This window comes from Marmota flaviventris, chromosome 11 (assembly GCF_047511675.1).
Source record: "Marmota flaviventris isolate mMarFla1 chromosome 11, mMarFla1.hap1, whole genome shotgun sequence".
In the NCBI taxonomy this organism is placed as follows: Eukaryota; Metazoa; Chordata; class Mammalia; order Rodentia; family Sciuridae; genus Marmota; species Marmota flaviventris.
The window spans coordinates 58,258,444-58,275,525 of NC_092508.1; the positions used below are offsets into that span (position 1 = coordinate 58,258,444).

At 32.0% G+C, this 17,082-nt stretch overlaps 1 protein-coding gene across 2 annotated transcripts in view; it reads left to right on the forward strand.

Annotated features, from left to right (window-relative positions):
* Positions 1-17,082, forward strand: part of Ola1 (Obg like ATPase 1) — a 146,833-nt gene that overhangs the window by 102,723 nt on the left and 27,028 nt on the right. For both annotated transcript variants that reach the window (XM_027946149.2, XM_071619059.1), the window contains one exon: positions 144-241. In XM_027946149.2, coding sequence (XP_027801950.1) covers positions 144-241 — 98 coding nt within the window. The remainder of the gene's footprint in view (positions 1-143; positions 242-17,082) is intronic.

Below are 17,082 nucleotides of genomic sequence, written 5' to 3' on the forward strand. Positions count from 1 at the left end.
TAACAACTAATCTTTTGGAAACAAGAATAATAAAAATGAAAATGCCTACTTGTTTTAAAGAAGGTGTACTTATAAATTATTCAGTGATTTGCTCATATTTACCCAACTTTTTCAAAGTGTTCTTTCTCTATCCCCAATTTTAGATTGAAGTGTTGAATAAACACTTATTTTTGACTTCAAAACCAATGGTCTACTTGGTTAATCTCTCTGAAAAAGACTACATTAGAAAGAAAAACAAATGGTAAGTTTTTCCTCTCCAGATATACTCAGATACTTATCTATGCACACACAGATACACATACATATAACACTGTGTTTGATTTTAATATTTTTTCCTTATGTAAAAGTTCAAAGTGGACATGAAAGCTTTGACTGGTGTCAAATTTAGAATTGAGTTTCCTAATTGACTTATACTGAGAGAACTTAAAAAAAACAAAACTGTTAGGCAATTTTGAATCATACATATTTATTTAGCAAATTTGAGTTCATTGGGCATTATTGTTTTTATCCATTGCAAAATGAAAATCAAAGGTTTTTGGAGCAATAAAACTTGAAGCTAGGTATTCCTACCTGTGTTGATATTTTAAGTGACTTTAAAATATCCTTTTGGTTTTGTAGCTGGACATAAATTTTAAAGTACAGATTGAATGCTTTAAAATAAACTCGGGGTGGGGGTAGGTACCATTCAAATACTTTAAAAATGTTCCAAGGTGAAAACTATGCATTAATGTATTGTCATTTTTGACATGTAATCAAAACATACGAGATTTGTCTTAGAAACTCCAAAAAAATCATATGTCCACATTTGACATAGAATTCATTTTAACTTGCCTCACTGGACCCTCAGTATTTTATACTGTTGAGTTATAAAATAGATCAAAACTATCGAAAGCAAAATATCTGAATTCTCCTAAAATATATTGTCAGTTTCTCCCTGTACTTCATTAAGTACTTAGATGCACATGGTTTCAATTTTCCATTAAAAATTCTCATTTCCATATGATATCAAAGAGTGAGAAGGCTTTAAACTGAAAAATAAACATTCATAGACTAGAAGCCAAAACAATAATTAATGTCAGATGGTTAACTCCAATAAATCATTAGAATAAATTCTGTGAAATTACTGCAACTAAAAATGCCCTGTTGATATTACTATAAGACATTTTGTTTTCCTGATAGGGAGCTGAATTTAACCTTTTTATTGGTAATGTTCTAGTAAACACAATTTAACCTAAAAACATTGTTCAGACTGGTCAGTGTCCTCCAGCAAGTAGTTAACTTTAAAATAATCGGTTCAGTCTTGTTTCAATTCTTATAAATTTGATGATTAATGTGTTAAAAATTGTTACCTTTAGGAAGGAATTTTAAAATTTATTATTTGACCTCAGTTAATAAATCTTCTCATGGTAGTATGAATGGTAAGCTTTCCTGAGGCTGAGTGAAACAATACAGACATCAAAGTTTACATGAAAAGGGATGAGTCAGTTTCCTTGCCCAAAGGGGCTTCTCACACCTGTATTTGGATGATTACAGGTAGAACTCCATGGCTCTAATTGTATAGTAAATACCATTTCCCAGACCCTAATGGTAGACAGACTGCTTAGGAGACGCCAGTCTGTGATTTAGCTGTCGCCAGACACCCCATGTTTTTTGTGAGACCAGTTGTGATGATGATATGGTTATAGCCAATTGAAAGTAACCTCTTGTCTAAATAACAAATTTTAATTTGTAGCAATGTAGAGGTATGAATGATCATATTTTATAAAACAAAATTTTAGTAGGTTTTATGTGTAACTAATGATCTGGTTTGAGGTTGGGGTATGTGTATGGCGGGGCGGGGGGGTGGATCCAGATCTTGTGGAAGTTAGTGTAATTGTAGCTGAAAGATCAAAGACTGGGTAACTGAGTGATGTTCCAGAAGAGAATTTACCACATAGCCATTTTCTGTACAGTTTCTGCCGCCTGCTGTTCCTATTTTCCCTCAAGCTAGCCATTGACTACCCCCTGTGCATCCCTGCTCGTAAAAAATGATTGAGGAAGTATTTGTCATGTATTTATGAGTGGGAAACATTGTGTGATAGGGAATGGCATCTACTGGAGTCAGAAAGATTGCCATTTTCCTTTCATTCAGCCACTCTGCTACAGCTTTAAATCCTCTGTTTATGCAACATAGCCTTTGTATTAAATTACAGAATAAATTTTTATTATTAAGGATATGAACACTAGGTTTTCATCATTTATAACACTGCAAGCAGATGTAAATAGTTAAAATTCATTTTAACTACTAAATCCATTTAATTGTGTTAACATCTTGTTTTTTGGTAGTGTTTATATATAAGCTCCATTTGTATTAGTTGCTCCTTTAGCAAAAGAAAAAGTTTCTGTTTTTTTAAGGTTAACTTGTAATGTTACTGTGACAAATTAAGACCCATACAGGAAGCAGAAAACTTTTAAACAGAAAAGAGGAGGAGAGGTTTGTGGCTTTTGCCACAAGAAAAAAAACTAAAACTATCTTACAGATCACCATTTAGAAGTAATGAATATTTAAAATATTATTTAAAGTTTGCTTTAAATTTAAATGGAAACATGTTATTTTTCAATTCTAGAAAAAAAGGAAGCATTTTGAAATTGAGTAGATATGCCAACTTTTTGAAAGACAAAAACTGGAATGGGTCCAAGCATTTACTCACTAGTTTTAACAATGTTGAATTCATTATTTTGATGATTTATGATTAAGACCTCGCCCCTGAAGTGATACTAATGTGTCAGCCAGCTTGGTTGCAGTTGTTTTACAATCAAGATGAGAGAATCCATTGAAAGTTTTTTTTTTTTTATTGTTGTTTTTCAGATGAATTTAATAAAACTATGTAGGAGTTTTTGTTATTCTTGGTGGATGCTAATGATTTTTGAACACTTGAGGTTTTCATTTTCTAAATATTATCAGTTACTTATAACCAAGATTATACTATATGCAGTATTTTCATTTGAGATTGCCTACTGAGTCATGGTGTCAAGCAGGTACAGGACATTTGAACTGTCAAACCATTGCTTTATTAGGGTTTAGATTTCAGTCTTTGCACTTTTGCTGCTATGTTAGTAGTGTATGCTGTCCAATTATGAAATCAGAACAAACTAATTTTAGATATGTTTTATACCTAATAGCTACTAATTATGTTTCATTTTTTTATTCTCTTGTCCCCATCTTTCTTTAAATTATTGGCAAGGGACTTATGTTCTATTATTTATTTACACTGCATATTCATGTTCACCTGGAAAATATAAATAAAATTTAAGACATTCAGACTTCCTCATAGTGTATGTGTGTCTGTACACATGCATTCATTATAAACACATTTGTATATACCCTGGTGGATTTGTAGTCACTTGATATTTTCTTTTTTGTTAATATTATATGAGTTATTCTAAGTGATAAAATTGATTCAAGATAGGTAAACCGATACTTGGAGTCTTTTAAGCCATTGTAATCAAGGGCAGAGTGTCAAGTTCACAAAGTAAATTTTAAATACAAGTAAGTTTTATTATTAATTCTTATACAATGATTCAGTTCTCCCCAACACACACACTTGTCTGTCTTGTAGTTTTTCATATAATTTGTACAAAACTAAAAACAGTGTGGAGATACTATAAATTGTATACCTAGTTAGGGGAGAAATCATGGAATAGATCTAATGTTTTCTTATTTTCCTATTCTTTTTTACAGATGTGTTTTTTATGTGTAATAATATTTGTGAATTTATGGGGTTTTTTTACATGAAATGGTTTTGGTTACTCAGCAATTTCATATTCTTATCAAGAGGTACTAATTACTAGTATACTTTTACTTCATATTATGAAAAAGATACTTGTAGAAGAAAGTGTATCTCTATATGAGCATTATGCTATTGATGCACAATATATGTGTATTAGGAATTTTCTCTGATTTGTTTGAATTTGCCCGATATTTTTTATAGCCATTAATTTCTGTTTGCAAGATGTTTCACTGAAAAGAGAATGTGGTACATTTGGGAGTATCCTTGTAATCTTCATTAGCATCATTTGCTGACTTAGTGATTTGTGAGTGATGTGATTTATCAAATATGTCGGGACTTTGATTTTTTTTAAACTATGCTCCACATAAACAGGAAAAGTTTTGTTTTTTTTCTAGCTTTAAGAGATTAAAATGTTTAAGCTGTTAAAAAATGTTATATCCTAGCATTTGACACAGCTAAAACAAGTGTTCTCCATACTTGCACATACACCTATGATCTAGGAAGTGAAAGACAAAGTTTGGTTTATAACTACACAATGTTCTTTAAATTACAAATGATTTATGTATACAGAGAACCCTTCTGAATTTGGTGAATAATTGAAGGACATATTTCTTTATGCACCAGAGATGAAGGACCTCTAGATCAAATTTCATTTCCAAAATAATGAGTTAGAATGACTCAAGAATGAGAATTTTGGCTAGCAATGGGTAAAAAGTAAGAATTCTAAAGCTCAGAAATTATAGGACTGTTGGATGTAGAGCCTTGTGAGGGGTTTAGAATGGAGCCTCAAGACAGAGTACAGGATCTGAAAAATGGGTTTCCCTGGGAGAAGATTATAGAAGAGGATGCTAATTTGAGCCATTTCAGTGTTTTGCTTAATTATCCTGCTTGTGCACATTGTTTTTTCCTACTCTTTTCGCCTGTAGTTTATTCATGTTCCCCCATCACAAAACCTAGCTTTTGAGTTAATGTTCACTTACTGGATGATTAAGTAGACTTTTGAAGGCTAGACTGAAATGCTGGGTACCATTAATAACATTGTTTCTATAAGAAAAAAAGAACTTTTGAGAAACTTTGATAATGTGTTCTACTTATAAATTAGGGAATAGATATTTTTAGGAACTTTGGTTTACTTAGAACATTATTTTAAAATTTGAAATACTGGTGCAGTGGTCTTTATTTGCTGCTCACTAGTTCTTTGACTTTGGGAAAATGACTTAGCCTTTCATGTAGAAAGTAGTTCATCTGTATTGTTCACATAAAATGTGTTCTGAATAAATAATATTTCCCAAATTTAATTTTCAAAGCTTAAAAAGAACTCAGTAATAGAGAATAGAGAAAGAATGTGTTTGACCTTTGGAATGCATTTTCTGAGTACATTCCCTTGGTTTTTCTTTCTGTTATTTAGAGTGAGGAACAAAATGTATTATATATACACATAGAGCAGTATAATATTGCTGCCATCTCCCATATGATTCTATGGTCCTACCATCTACTTCAATGTAATTTTACTATGTGCATCTTAGATTATTTTACACCCCATGGCTTCCAGTAGTGTAAATTATTTGTTAATTATCACAGTAGCATCATTTTTAAAATTAGGAGTTTGTTCTTTAAAAAGCCTTTTTAAGTAGTTCCAACTTTCTCTGTTGTTTGAATATATGTATGTATGTGTGTGTTGGTGGTGAGGCAGGGAAAGTAAAGAATTAAAGATCATCCCTAAAGTTCCCTTCCAGTACTAGAAATTTGTGGGCAGAGGGTTGTTTTTTTTGTTTTTTTTTTTTTCTTAGGATGCTGGAAATAAAACCATGCCTTGTGCATGCTAGGCAAATGTGCTACCATTGAGCTAAATCCCCAAACTGTAGAATTTTATGATTTTAATGAATTGAACTATACCAAATTCAGAAAGAAAAGGTGGCCAGGCAGATATTTATTGTCTTTTTACCTCTGACATATAGCTTTATGATGGTATGTTTTTTTTCCTGACTATGAAACTGTACAGAACATTCCTGAGGTTGAAAGACCCAGTTTAAGAGCAGCTTTCCTGGACTGTGTTGGAGATAAGACCTGGTCTTTTCCTACTCTCATTCCTTCTCCCAAATTGCAATTGCTTGGAAATAAGTTTTTTGAGTCTAAGTCTTACCATCTTCTTCACAATCTTTCTTCATAGTGGACAGCTGTTGCTATGACTAGAATGACACCAAATTGAAAATAAAACTTATTCATAGAGGCCAGGCTTGGTGGCACATGCCTATAATCCCAGTGGCTCTGGAGGCTGAGGCAGGAGGATCATGAGTTCAAAGCCAACCTCAGCAATTTAGCGAGGTGCTAATAAGCAACTCAGTGAGACCCTGTCTCCAAATAAAATATAAAAAGGGCTGGGGATGTGGCTAGCAGCTAAGCATCCCTGGGTTCAATCCCCTGTAACCCCCCACCTCAAAAAAAAACTTATTGTACAATTGGCATATCTGTATTTGAGGCTAGTAATGGTACTCAAACTGTTGCATGACCTAGAAAGCATTTTCCTGTCAAAAATATAAGATTGTGAGACTCATCCTCAAAAGCTTATTTAATTCACAATATAGTAGAAATAATACAACTTAAGTATCTGTGACCATTTTTAAAAAATTCTGCTTTAAAACATGCTCTGAAATTATCAATTTATAAGTATACCCCTGTTTAAAAGGTTGGGACTACCTGTAGGTATTCAGTCTTTTTTAATGCTTTATATCAAGAAAAGGAATCAACTTCATAAAAATATGTTACATATGAAGACTCTGAGCTCAAAGAGGAGATAGATATTGAGGTTTTTTCCCCTTTCTTTTTAAGCAAATAATCATTGAGCTTCTGTGTGTCATGTACTTTTCTAGATAGTGAACAGAAAAAGCCCTTGCTCCCATAGGGCTATGGTTTTATGTGATAATAAGCATCCAATAAGAAATTATTAAGTTTAGTGTCCAGAAATTATTAGCACCATGAATAAAAGCAGAGCAGGGTTAAAGGGAGGCTATTTTAGTTACGGTGGTTAGGGAGGCCTTGAGAAGTAAGTGCATACACCTTGAGAAAATCTGAGGGTGAGGAGATGGCAAGTGCAAAGGCTCTGAGGTAGCCAGATGGAGTAAACAAGGAAGATAAGGTAAAAAGAATAGAGGGGTCAATATGTATAGGGATTAATAGGCCATGGTGAGGGCTTGAATTAATTTTTCCACATTTAATATCATTGATTTAGCTTCTCCTATACCAAACCAAAAGACATACATGAGAGTTCCTGCTATGTGACAGGAACTCTGAGATTAGAAATTGCTGAGATGTTAATAGAAGAATTGATGAAACATATTTACATAAATATTAAAACTTACTAAATAGAAGTTTTATGATGTTATATTTATTAAACAGATATTATCATGCCCATTTTACAGATAGGATAATTAGAGAAATTACAAAACCTGCCCAAGTTCTTGTAAGTTAAGTAGTAAAAATAGATCCATTTGACTTATATTTTTGCCTGTTCCACACATGTTGACTTGTGGCCAAGAGGTAGTACAAGATATATTTGTGAACCTCCAGAAATCTGATAACTGTGTGCTTGTCTTAGGATAGTAAGTTTTTTGCTGCTGCTGTTTTTGCTTTATCTTGTAATTTTGTTAACTATATAATACCTATTTTTTATATAAAGTATTGCATATTTAGTGTATTTATTTATTTATTTTTTTTTTTAGAGAGAGAGAGAATTTTTTAATATTTATTTTTTAGTTTTCGGCGGACACATCATCTTTGTTTGTATGTGGTGCTGAGGATCGAACCCGGGCCACACGCATGCCAGGCGAGCGCGCAACCGCTTGAGCCACATCCCCAGCCCTATATAATACCTATTTTTAAGAGACAGCAGCAGTATATTTTAGCACACACTTTAGCATCCATGTTTAAGTATATACTATGTATAAAATTTTGGTCAAAAGATACAGTGGTCCTTATTGAAACTAAAAATTCTATTAAACTGCCAAGTCTAAAATATAGGAATGCCACAGGTTAGATCCTTAAAAACATAACTGTAACTACAGATTAACTTTTGTGTAGTAATACAATAAAAGATTTGACTTATTTTTTAAATAACAAACTAGAGAGTTTGTTAAAAATATCACTGCTAGGACAAGGGAATTGATGTGTAAATGAACAGAGAAATGAGGGTATACTATGAAAATGGAATAATGGCAGATAATTTGTGTGTCTAATGTTGGGCTAGTAGTCATGTCAGTCAACACTTACCAAACCCTTAACTATGTGTCAATTGTATTTAAGATTCCCAGCAATCTTTTTTTTTAATATTTATTTTTTAGTTATAGGTGGACACATATCTTTATTTTATTTTTATGTGGTGCTGAGGATCGAACCCAATGCCTTATACATGTGCTCTGCCTAGATCTACAGCCCCAGTCCCACGACTCCCAATAATCTTATAAAGTAGGTATTATTACCCACATTTTGAGGAGAGGAAAGCAAGTTCAGAGAGATGAAGGTAGTTGGCCAAAATTAATAGCTGGACAGTGGTGCCAGGATTCAAACCTAAGCAATTTATCTGCAGAGCTCATATTCTTCTTTACTACTGTGCCATTATATCTCAGCATTGGGGCACTAGTGGGTGATGCTGGAAAGGTAGACAAGCCCTGAGAAATATATTATATACTAGTCACATTTCTTATCACTCTAGATTTCATTTTGATAAGGCTTTATTGTTGTTAGACAGTTCATGCTCAACAAAATTTGAGATCAAAAATTCATTATAGGGCTGGGGATGTGGCTCAAGCGGTAGCGCGCTCGCCTGGCATGCGTGCGGCCTGGGTTTGATCCTCAGCACCATATACAAACAAAGATTTTGTGTCCGCCAAAAACTAAAAAATAAATATTAAAATTCTCTCTCTCTCTCTGTCTCTCTCTCTCTCTATTAAAAAAAAATTCATTATAACATAGAGAATGCCAACTAAAAGTAATACAAAAATTTTGTTTTTGTGGTTCTGAACTTATCTCTAAAATCTATTTTCCAATTTAATATCCCTTTGCAGGGACAATAATTTTAATAGTTTTTATATTTAAAATACATATTGATTCTTTTGTCACAATAATTGCTTTCTTTAATCATGTGTGTGTGCTTGTTTTCTGGTGCTTAGGGATCAAATTCAGGGTTTTGTATTTGCTAGGCAAGCAACACTTCCAGCCTCATTTGAGTTTGTTTTAACCACATACTAATTTATTCTATTTCCTTACAGTCTCAGTACTTGAGATTTATATTTGATAACTACTTTAGGAGTAGAGATGTGTGTATATGTATCTTTCTTTTATTAGTTAAAGTACAAATGAATTATTTGCACAGTATTCTGGTTAATTACTATATTAGTAACTACCATCTGTTGATATACTGGACTTTGGGGAATTTAAATATGTTCAATCATTTGCTTTAATTAATCCTCATAACAACCTTGAAAGGCAAATTTCTATTCACTTGGTAAAGAGAAACTAAGGCTTAGAGAAGTGAAGTAAGAAACCCAGTTAAATGTTTTAAAGACTTCTCTTAGCTCAAACTCATAAGAGAAAGTATAAAGATTTTTTTTTTATTTTAGCATCCTTTTCATGCAGCAAAATGGCACACAAAGAATTTTCTATGTTGTTGATATTCTAGCGAAAATTATACAGAAACCCATGCCTGCTAGAGAACATACATAATTGCATTGTTTCGTATGAACTCAAGATATTTTTGTTAGTTTTTCTTAAAACCCTTGATTTCTTTGCCTACCAGATTGAATAACACTTTTCTTAAAGAAAAGTGAGAATTAAAATATTTATATATTGTGAGAATTTAAATATTTTACATATATTAAGTGAAATAATTCTGTGACCAAAATAGGTCCTTTTGGCTTGAAGTCTAATTTTACTTAATTCTAAGAGCATATGTATATGTATGGATGTAGATTGATGGTCAGTTGGTTAGTGTCCGTCATTGTAATTACATAATAAATTACATAATAAGTTAACTAACTTGAGTTCTTGCTTATATTAGAATATGGCAGCTATATCTTACTGTTTTGTAGATACTTCAGATTTTTAAATAAGAATAGCAATTCTTAGAAAAATCCTACTGTGCTTCTTTTTTCATTAATCAAATTTACCTTTTCAATACTATTCAAATGGATTTTCAACCCCAGTCTTACATGCTTGCAAGCCAGCAGCTAAGTCATAATACTATATAACCAAGAAAATTGCTTAGTAGATTAAGCAATTAATAATTACAAGTTAAGGGCTGGGGTTGTGGCTCAGCAGTAGAGCGCTCACCTAGTGAGGGCCTGGTTTCAATCCTCAATACCATATAAAAATATATAAATATATAAATAAAATAAAACAACTAAAAAATAAACATTTAAAAAAATTATAAGTTAAAATATATATATATAACACTTATAAGTTGACTGGTTTATAAGATAGTTTTTAGATGTAGGCTTAGAAAAATCTACAATAATACTTTTATTTAAAAGTGTTGTTTTTTTTGGGGGGGGGGCTGGGGATGTGGCTCAAGCGGTTGCTCGCTCGCCTGGCATGCGTGCGGCCCGGGTTCGATCCTCAGCACCACATACAAACAAAGATGTGTGTCTGTCGAGAACTGAAAAATAAATATTAAAAATTTTTTTCTCTCTCTCTCTCTAAAAAAAAAAAAAAAGTGTTGTTTTTTTCCTCTGACATCTTATTTTAAGAAATTTTATAGGATAGTTTGTATGGCAAGTTGTTTCTTGCTGTGTAGAACTTACTCTACTTTAGGCCAAATCTGAAACAGAAGAGATCAAGAGAGGGAATATGGAGAATATCAAATATTTGTTTCTTTTCTGTATTCAGAGGTTAGCCATCTTAGTTGTCTGGATCCAACGCTTTTAAATGTTACTAGAATACAGAATTAAATCCATATATGTTTCTGCAGTTACACAGTACATGATTATGGTATGTGGTGGAATATTATTTAAAATCCATTATTAAGTAAAATATGTATGAGTGGCCAAGTATATGTTTTAATGTGACTTTCTGTTTTTTTGGACATTGGAAGTATATAGTTTCAAGACCACAAGATTAGATTGAGAAATTCTCTTAGATAAATCTTGGAAAACTGAAACAAAAGAAAAAGCATGCCTATTAAGCATTCTTATGCGGGAAAAGGTGTGTGAATGTGGCTTAGCTAACAATACCGTCTTTCTTAAATGTATCACTTATGGAATTTTTTTTTGCAGTGAAATGTTTAATAGTTAGGCATTTGTTGTTTTATTGTTTATTTCAGTGCCCTGTTGACATCAAGGGTTACTGATTGTTGTGTTAGTAGTTCCTGACAAATAGAAATTATTTGATATTCTAAGCCATTTCTGACAGAAGATATAAAGTTTTGACAAACACGTATGGCACAGCAAGTGTCCAATTCTAAAGAGCAAAATAAATGCAAACCACCATTATGGTGAACGCAAACAGCCTGAAAGCAAGTTATCAGTAAGCAAATAATTGTTGAACTGTTATGAATGGAATAGGATGTTGAAATAGGGCATGATTGGCTGATGTTACATATGTCCTTGATTACTTTCCTTGTGCTTTTATCCTAATAAGTGACATTCTTTGTATTCCCTTGGATGGCTAGACAGTCTGACACTGAAGAAGAATAAATATTGCATGTGGTACACATTAAGCTGTCATCCAAGACAGCATTTATAAAAAGTAACTGGAGAAATTCATAAGAAATTCTGCAGTGCTACAGTTTCCTGGCTCCAGTCATAATTGTCAAAGTTCTTGACACATTCAGGTCTTCAGAAATGATTTAGGTTTACAGTGGCTTGGTGTATGAATAATTATTATGGATTTCTGTTCTCATATTGCCTTAGGGTGTTAATATTGGTTATGAAAATGTTGTATTTTATGATAATTTTTATTTTAGGAAATGTGTCTACAATGATAATAGTGATATATCTTCCATCTTACAGAGTTTCATAAGAGAATTGTAGATAATTCATGTATTTAAAAGAAAGAGTTTTTAAACTCTTACTTTAATCTGTTGGAAAATAATGCTTGCTTATGTTTAAGGCTAGCAGACAACTTTGAAAATAAGTATTTTTATTTTTTCTTCTCCAGAAACATTGGAAAGCCTTCAGACAGCTCAAATGAATACCAACCATTTAAAAATAGATTTCCAAAAAATCAAATCACTGCTTGATGTTTCATTTTAAGATATTATATGCTTTTATTCACATACTTTTGTTATTTTAATATAGTTATTTGAGGCAAGGCAGTATTTTATTTGTGTCAGTCACTGGTTTCTCTTAAAAATGCCTTTTGTGGGAAGATAGGTAGATATTTGAGAGGACATAATAGTGCTAGAATAAGCATACCTAAATAAAGAGGTAAATTCCCAATATAAATTTAGAGAGTGTTTTTAAACCCTTCTATCTTTCACTAACTTCCCCTTTGCATCCTGTTTACATGGTGTATAATATCTGAAGAATGACAAAAAAATTGTAAATATATTTCTATGATCTGAAACAATTATTCTAAGCCATTTAAAATTAATTAGCATCCCCATTCTATAATCAAGAATATAACATAGTCTATCAGCTAATTGCTAAAGAAATGCCATTATATATCAGAACGATTTAGTAACCAACACAAATATGAAAATAACATGACAGCGTTGAGTTCTAAATTCTAAGCCTCTGTTTTGGGGTGATGAGAAGTCAAAGGGTTTGCTGTGACAACAGTATTTTGTATGTTACATTTTAAATTTATTTTGTTAATTTGGGGAAATGTTTTTAGTATATCATCTGTACTTTGAAATCTAAACCATCCATTTGGATTGAAGAAAGTTTTCTCCAAGTATAACACTACTCGAATGTTACCTACAGCTTTTAACTCTCTAGGCCACTACAGAGCACAAAATATTTGCCCAACTGGTAAATTGAACTGTAAGTCCCACTGTGGGAAATTGCTTTGCTGTGCACCAAACAGCAGTTATCTTAGTAATTGTACCTGAATTCTTTGTGGCTAATAGAGCGTGGACATCTATTTTACAAGCAGAAAATTATTTGTCTTAAGTACTTTTAATTATAAAGCCCCCAAATAAAATGTGAATCAGCAGACCATATTGATACATTTAACTTCATCGTTTTTAATTGTTAGTACAAAAAAGTGAATTTCCTTTTTCCTTTTAGTATAAAACTGTACATATCTGACATTTCACATTCTAAACTGGAGTTCCCAACAAGGAGCTTATCAGAGCAAATTGTCTAGTCCATCCCCTTCCTCACTCAAAACCTAATGACCCTTTATCATCATGGTTTAGATTGCTGGACACAGATGTGAGAAAATACAAGTAATCTACAGGTAACTACAGTAGCTGCACTGATGTTCTCAGAGAACTGACTGCTGGGAAGATAAAGAGCTTCCCACAGAGTCTGTGACTTTCCGGCAGCAAAGCACATCATGAGCTCATACATGAAGTTTTATTTGCTGAAGATTCACAATAAGATGCATTAGAACATTCAGCAGGGACTCTTTTTAGATGAGCATAGAAATTCTGGAAGGTTATTAGCTGATGCACCAGTGCATAGCATCACACTAAAATAAAAAAAGTTCAATAGTATTAATTTTTTCTATGGACAAGAAGGATTATGGCCACAAAACAGTGTTAATATTGACTTTTTTTCTTTATATAATCTACTACAGACTCTAATCTCTTTCTTTTCACAAAAGGCTGAGCTTCTTGCTGAAAAGTAGTTTGGTTATGCTTTTTAATATGAAAGCAGAACAGCAATTTCTCAAACTTTATAGTACTAAATTGCATTTCAAAGGACTTGTTTATGGCCAGGTGCTTTGCTTTTGTTAGCTGCTTAGATTGTGATCAGCGAGGTAAACTCATTTATCTATTTGCATCCAATTGAGTAATTTACCATAAAAAGGATGATCCGGTTTTGGATAAAGGTACTGCACCTGTAGCTTAAGTTTTATAATTGTTCCGTTTGTCTCTTATTTGCAATGATCATAGTTTCATATTACCTTAGAAAACTACAATGCAAAATGTATTTATTTAATCTTTTTTATGTATGAGATGTTTTGTTTTTGGTTAATGAATTTGGTTTAAGTTTACTAGATTAGGGTGAATCAATATGAATTAGAGTGCTTGAACTTCAGGTGTGTTTCTTTTTAAAAATCATTTGCTCATCATACTTTTCTAAAAGCTAATTAATTTTGTTTCTGTAAACCTATAACTACTGAATTAGGAATAGTCATATTACCTTCATATGTCAAAATGAATTACAATCCTCAAGTCATTTTTAGAAATTTCCAGTTTAGTAGCTAAAATATAATAAAGATAATTTTCAAGAACCACTATTGATTAAGCAGTTGACAGCCAACCAAAAGAGATAGGGAGATATTTGATACATTCTTTTACAGTTGGGTATGTTATATATCTAGCTTAATTGCTCTTTATGGAAAATACTGAAATGCTCAGAAAATTAGAAATTTTTTGCTAGTATCCTACTCATTTTTGCACTAAGAATATTATAATGGTGTGCTTTTAAAAATAATGCTTTGCAGATGGAATGCCAAGATTACACTAAATACACTTATGAGCTTAAAAAGTTAATTGAAGGGGCTGGGGTTAGAGCGCTTGCCTCGTATGTGCAAGGCCCTGGGTTCGATCCTCAGCACCACATTAAAATAAATAAATAAATAGATAGATAGATAAGTTAATTTAAATTAAGTTTCTAGTATAGAATAACCATTGAAGAAAGTAAATTTCTTATCAGAAAATAGAAAGGACGAATGATTTGTAAGTACTACTAATGATTAGGATCCCTATTATTCTTCTGATGTCAATATCACTTTTGGGGGAGATTTTTTTTTTAATCAGTGAAGATTTTGTTTATCCTGATATATTTGTAATATTTGTTGTACATAGCATAGATAAATCTAAAAAATAGAAACTGAAGAATTGTTTAAGGCGGTTTTATGCATTAATTCTGTTTTTGGTTTGCTATAAGATCTAAAGAAAAAACTATATTTGTTTCCATTTAGCAGCAAATAGGAAACACAGAACTCAAAATTCTACAAAGTACATTTTCTTACCCTCTTCATGTTTAAAAGGAAAGAAACCAGAGGAGCATGTGCAATGTAAGATTGTTTTGCATTTTTGTTTTTACATCACCAGATTAAGTATAATGAAACCCATCTGCAAATTGTAAGAACTACTCGTTGGTTTTTGTCAGGGACTGTAGTTTTTTTCTCTTCTTTTTCTTTTACAGTTTTTTTTTTTTCTTAATTTCAACAAGATATACATAAAATTAAAAACCTTGTCTGTTATAAAGTTTTGTTTGAGCTTTTTAAACTGAGTGATTAGCAGAAATAATGACCCTGTCAGCCTTAATCACATTAAAATGTGGTTAACATCATTTAATTTTTTCCACTTAATATGCAAAAATTTCCAGTAGATTTGCAGTGAAGGCCATTGAAATTCCATTAGAACAAGAATAAAAATTTCAGGCATCATTTATTCAGAGAAAGAATAAAGGTCTCGATTGAGAACTGCTGAATCTTTCTATTAGAGACACCATGAATCATTACATTGAACTGTACCTTACATTTCGATAGACCTGTGCCTGGCTTTTCAAATGGTTGGAAATAATATTTTTTTACATTTTTTCAGAAAGAGAAATAAACTAGAATTGCCTAATTGTAGATATCTAAAAGATTACTGAACAGTTTATTTAGTGATACTTCAATTTGCTTAAATTTTAAGTGGAAAGTTGTTTATATCTATAAACAAGATAACAAATTATTTTAAGACATAAAACAAACTGCATAGCCATCCCACAGAATGGATAGGTTGTGTTTAAAACAGTTATGCCAAGAAAAATATTAAGAGCCACATAACACTAGCTTTTTTCCAAAGTTCATAGCTTACTTATCATTTATCAAACGTCAACTGGTACATGTTATGCTGCATTAGCTGTGTATGAATTACAATCAAAGAACATTCTACTCTTTCTAAAATTTTTTATCATTTTATGATCACTTTTTATATTTAATTGTTTTAATGTGAGTACAAAAAGCTTAATTTTATTTTAAGCAATGCCTACCATGTATACTTTCTTTGGCATGTTTACATTGTGTAGAATATTTTTCCTCCATTAAAAAAAATAATAACAGTTACTGTATATACCTGATAAGCGGAACTGACTTTCTGGAACCATTCCTATTCCTGGGATAATAAAGTAATTATACTATATTGGTTTTTTTATTTGCATTTTGTTTCTGAACCACTTGGACGCATTATATAATTATACTCTGTATATTTTGTAGCAAACATGCCATTGGAGAATTCATCAGGGAACATAGTCCACATTTATGCAATTCACAGTGTATATTTCTCCATCTTCACCTGTTTCTAATGTCTGTGGAAATATGAGAATATTTAATTCTCTGCCTTACTCCACACCACTTACCCCTACATAGTTGTCTCCCCTTGCCTCAAAAATATCTTGCCTAGAATAATCCCTCAGACTTCCTTTTTTTCTCTATCATAGTATCATGTGTATTTCCTTCCAGTCCTTATCACAAGCTATACCATTTCACTTATTTGTCTCTTGTTTTTCTGTCTTCTAAGAATTTAGTTTCCATAAAAACAAGGACCATTCCTCTCTTATTTTATACCTCTAGTACTTGACACTGGGGACTCAGTAAATATTGATGCTTGATTGAATGGCTAGGTGGATGAAAGTCATTGAATTTATCCCACTCGTTTAAACACTCACTTTTAGTCTTCATTAATAAAAATATATAGATCACTGGAAGCCAGTCTATTCTGTTTAATACATCTGTTGTTTAGAGTACAGGTAGAAGAATTATCTAAGCCAGGGGTCAGTAAATTTTCTATGAATCAACACATTTTTTGGCTTTGAGGACCACATAGTCTCTATTGTAGCTATTCAGCTTTGCTGTTGTAATGCAAAAGCCCCCATAAACAAATGGACATGCCATTGTTCCAATAAAATTTTATTTGTGGACACTGAAATTTGACATTTATATAATTTTACTCTCACAAAATATTTTTAAGAAATCATTTTAAAATGTGAAAAACATTCTGTAAGTTGTGCAAAAACATTTGCAGTGACTTGCTGACCCCAGCTATACTTAGCCATAGTACAACATGTCTGTTGTACATGAGATTATATATCCCACTCATCTATTCAAGTAGTTCCTGTCTCCTGCATCATCAGTTTGTCCTTCCTTAGTGGATGTT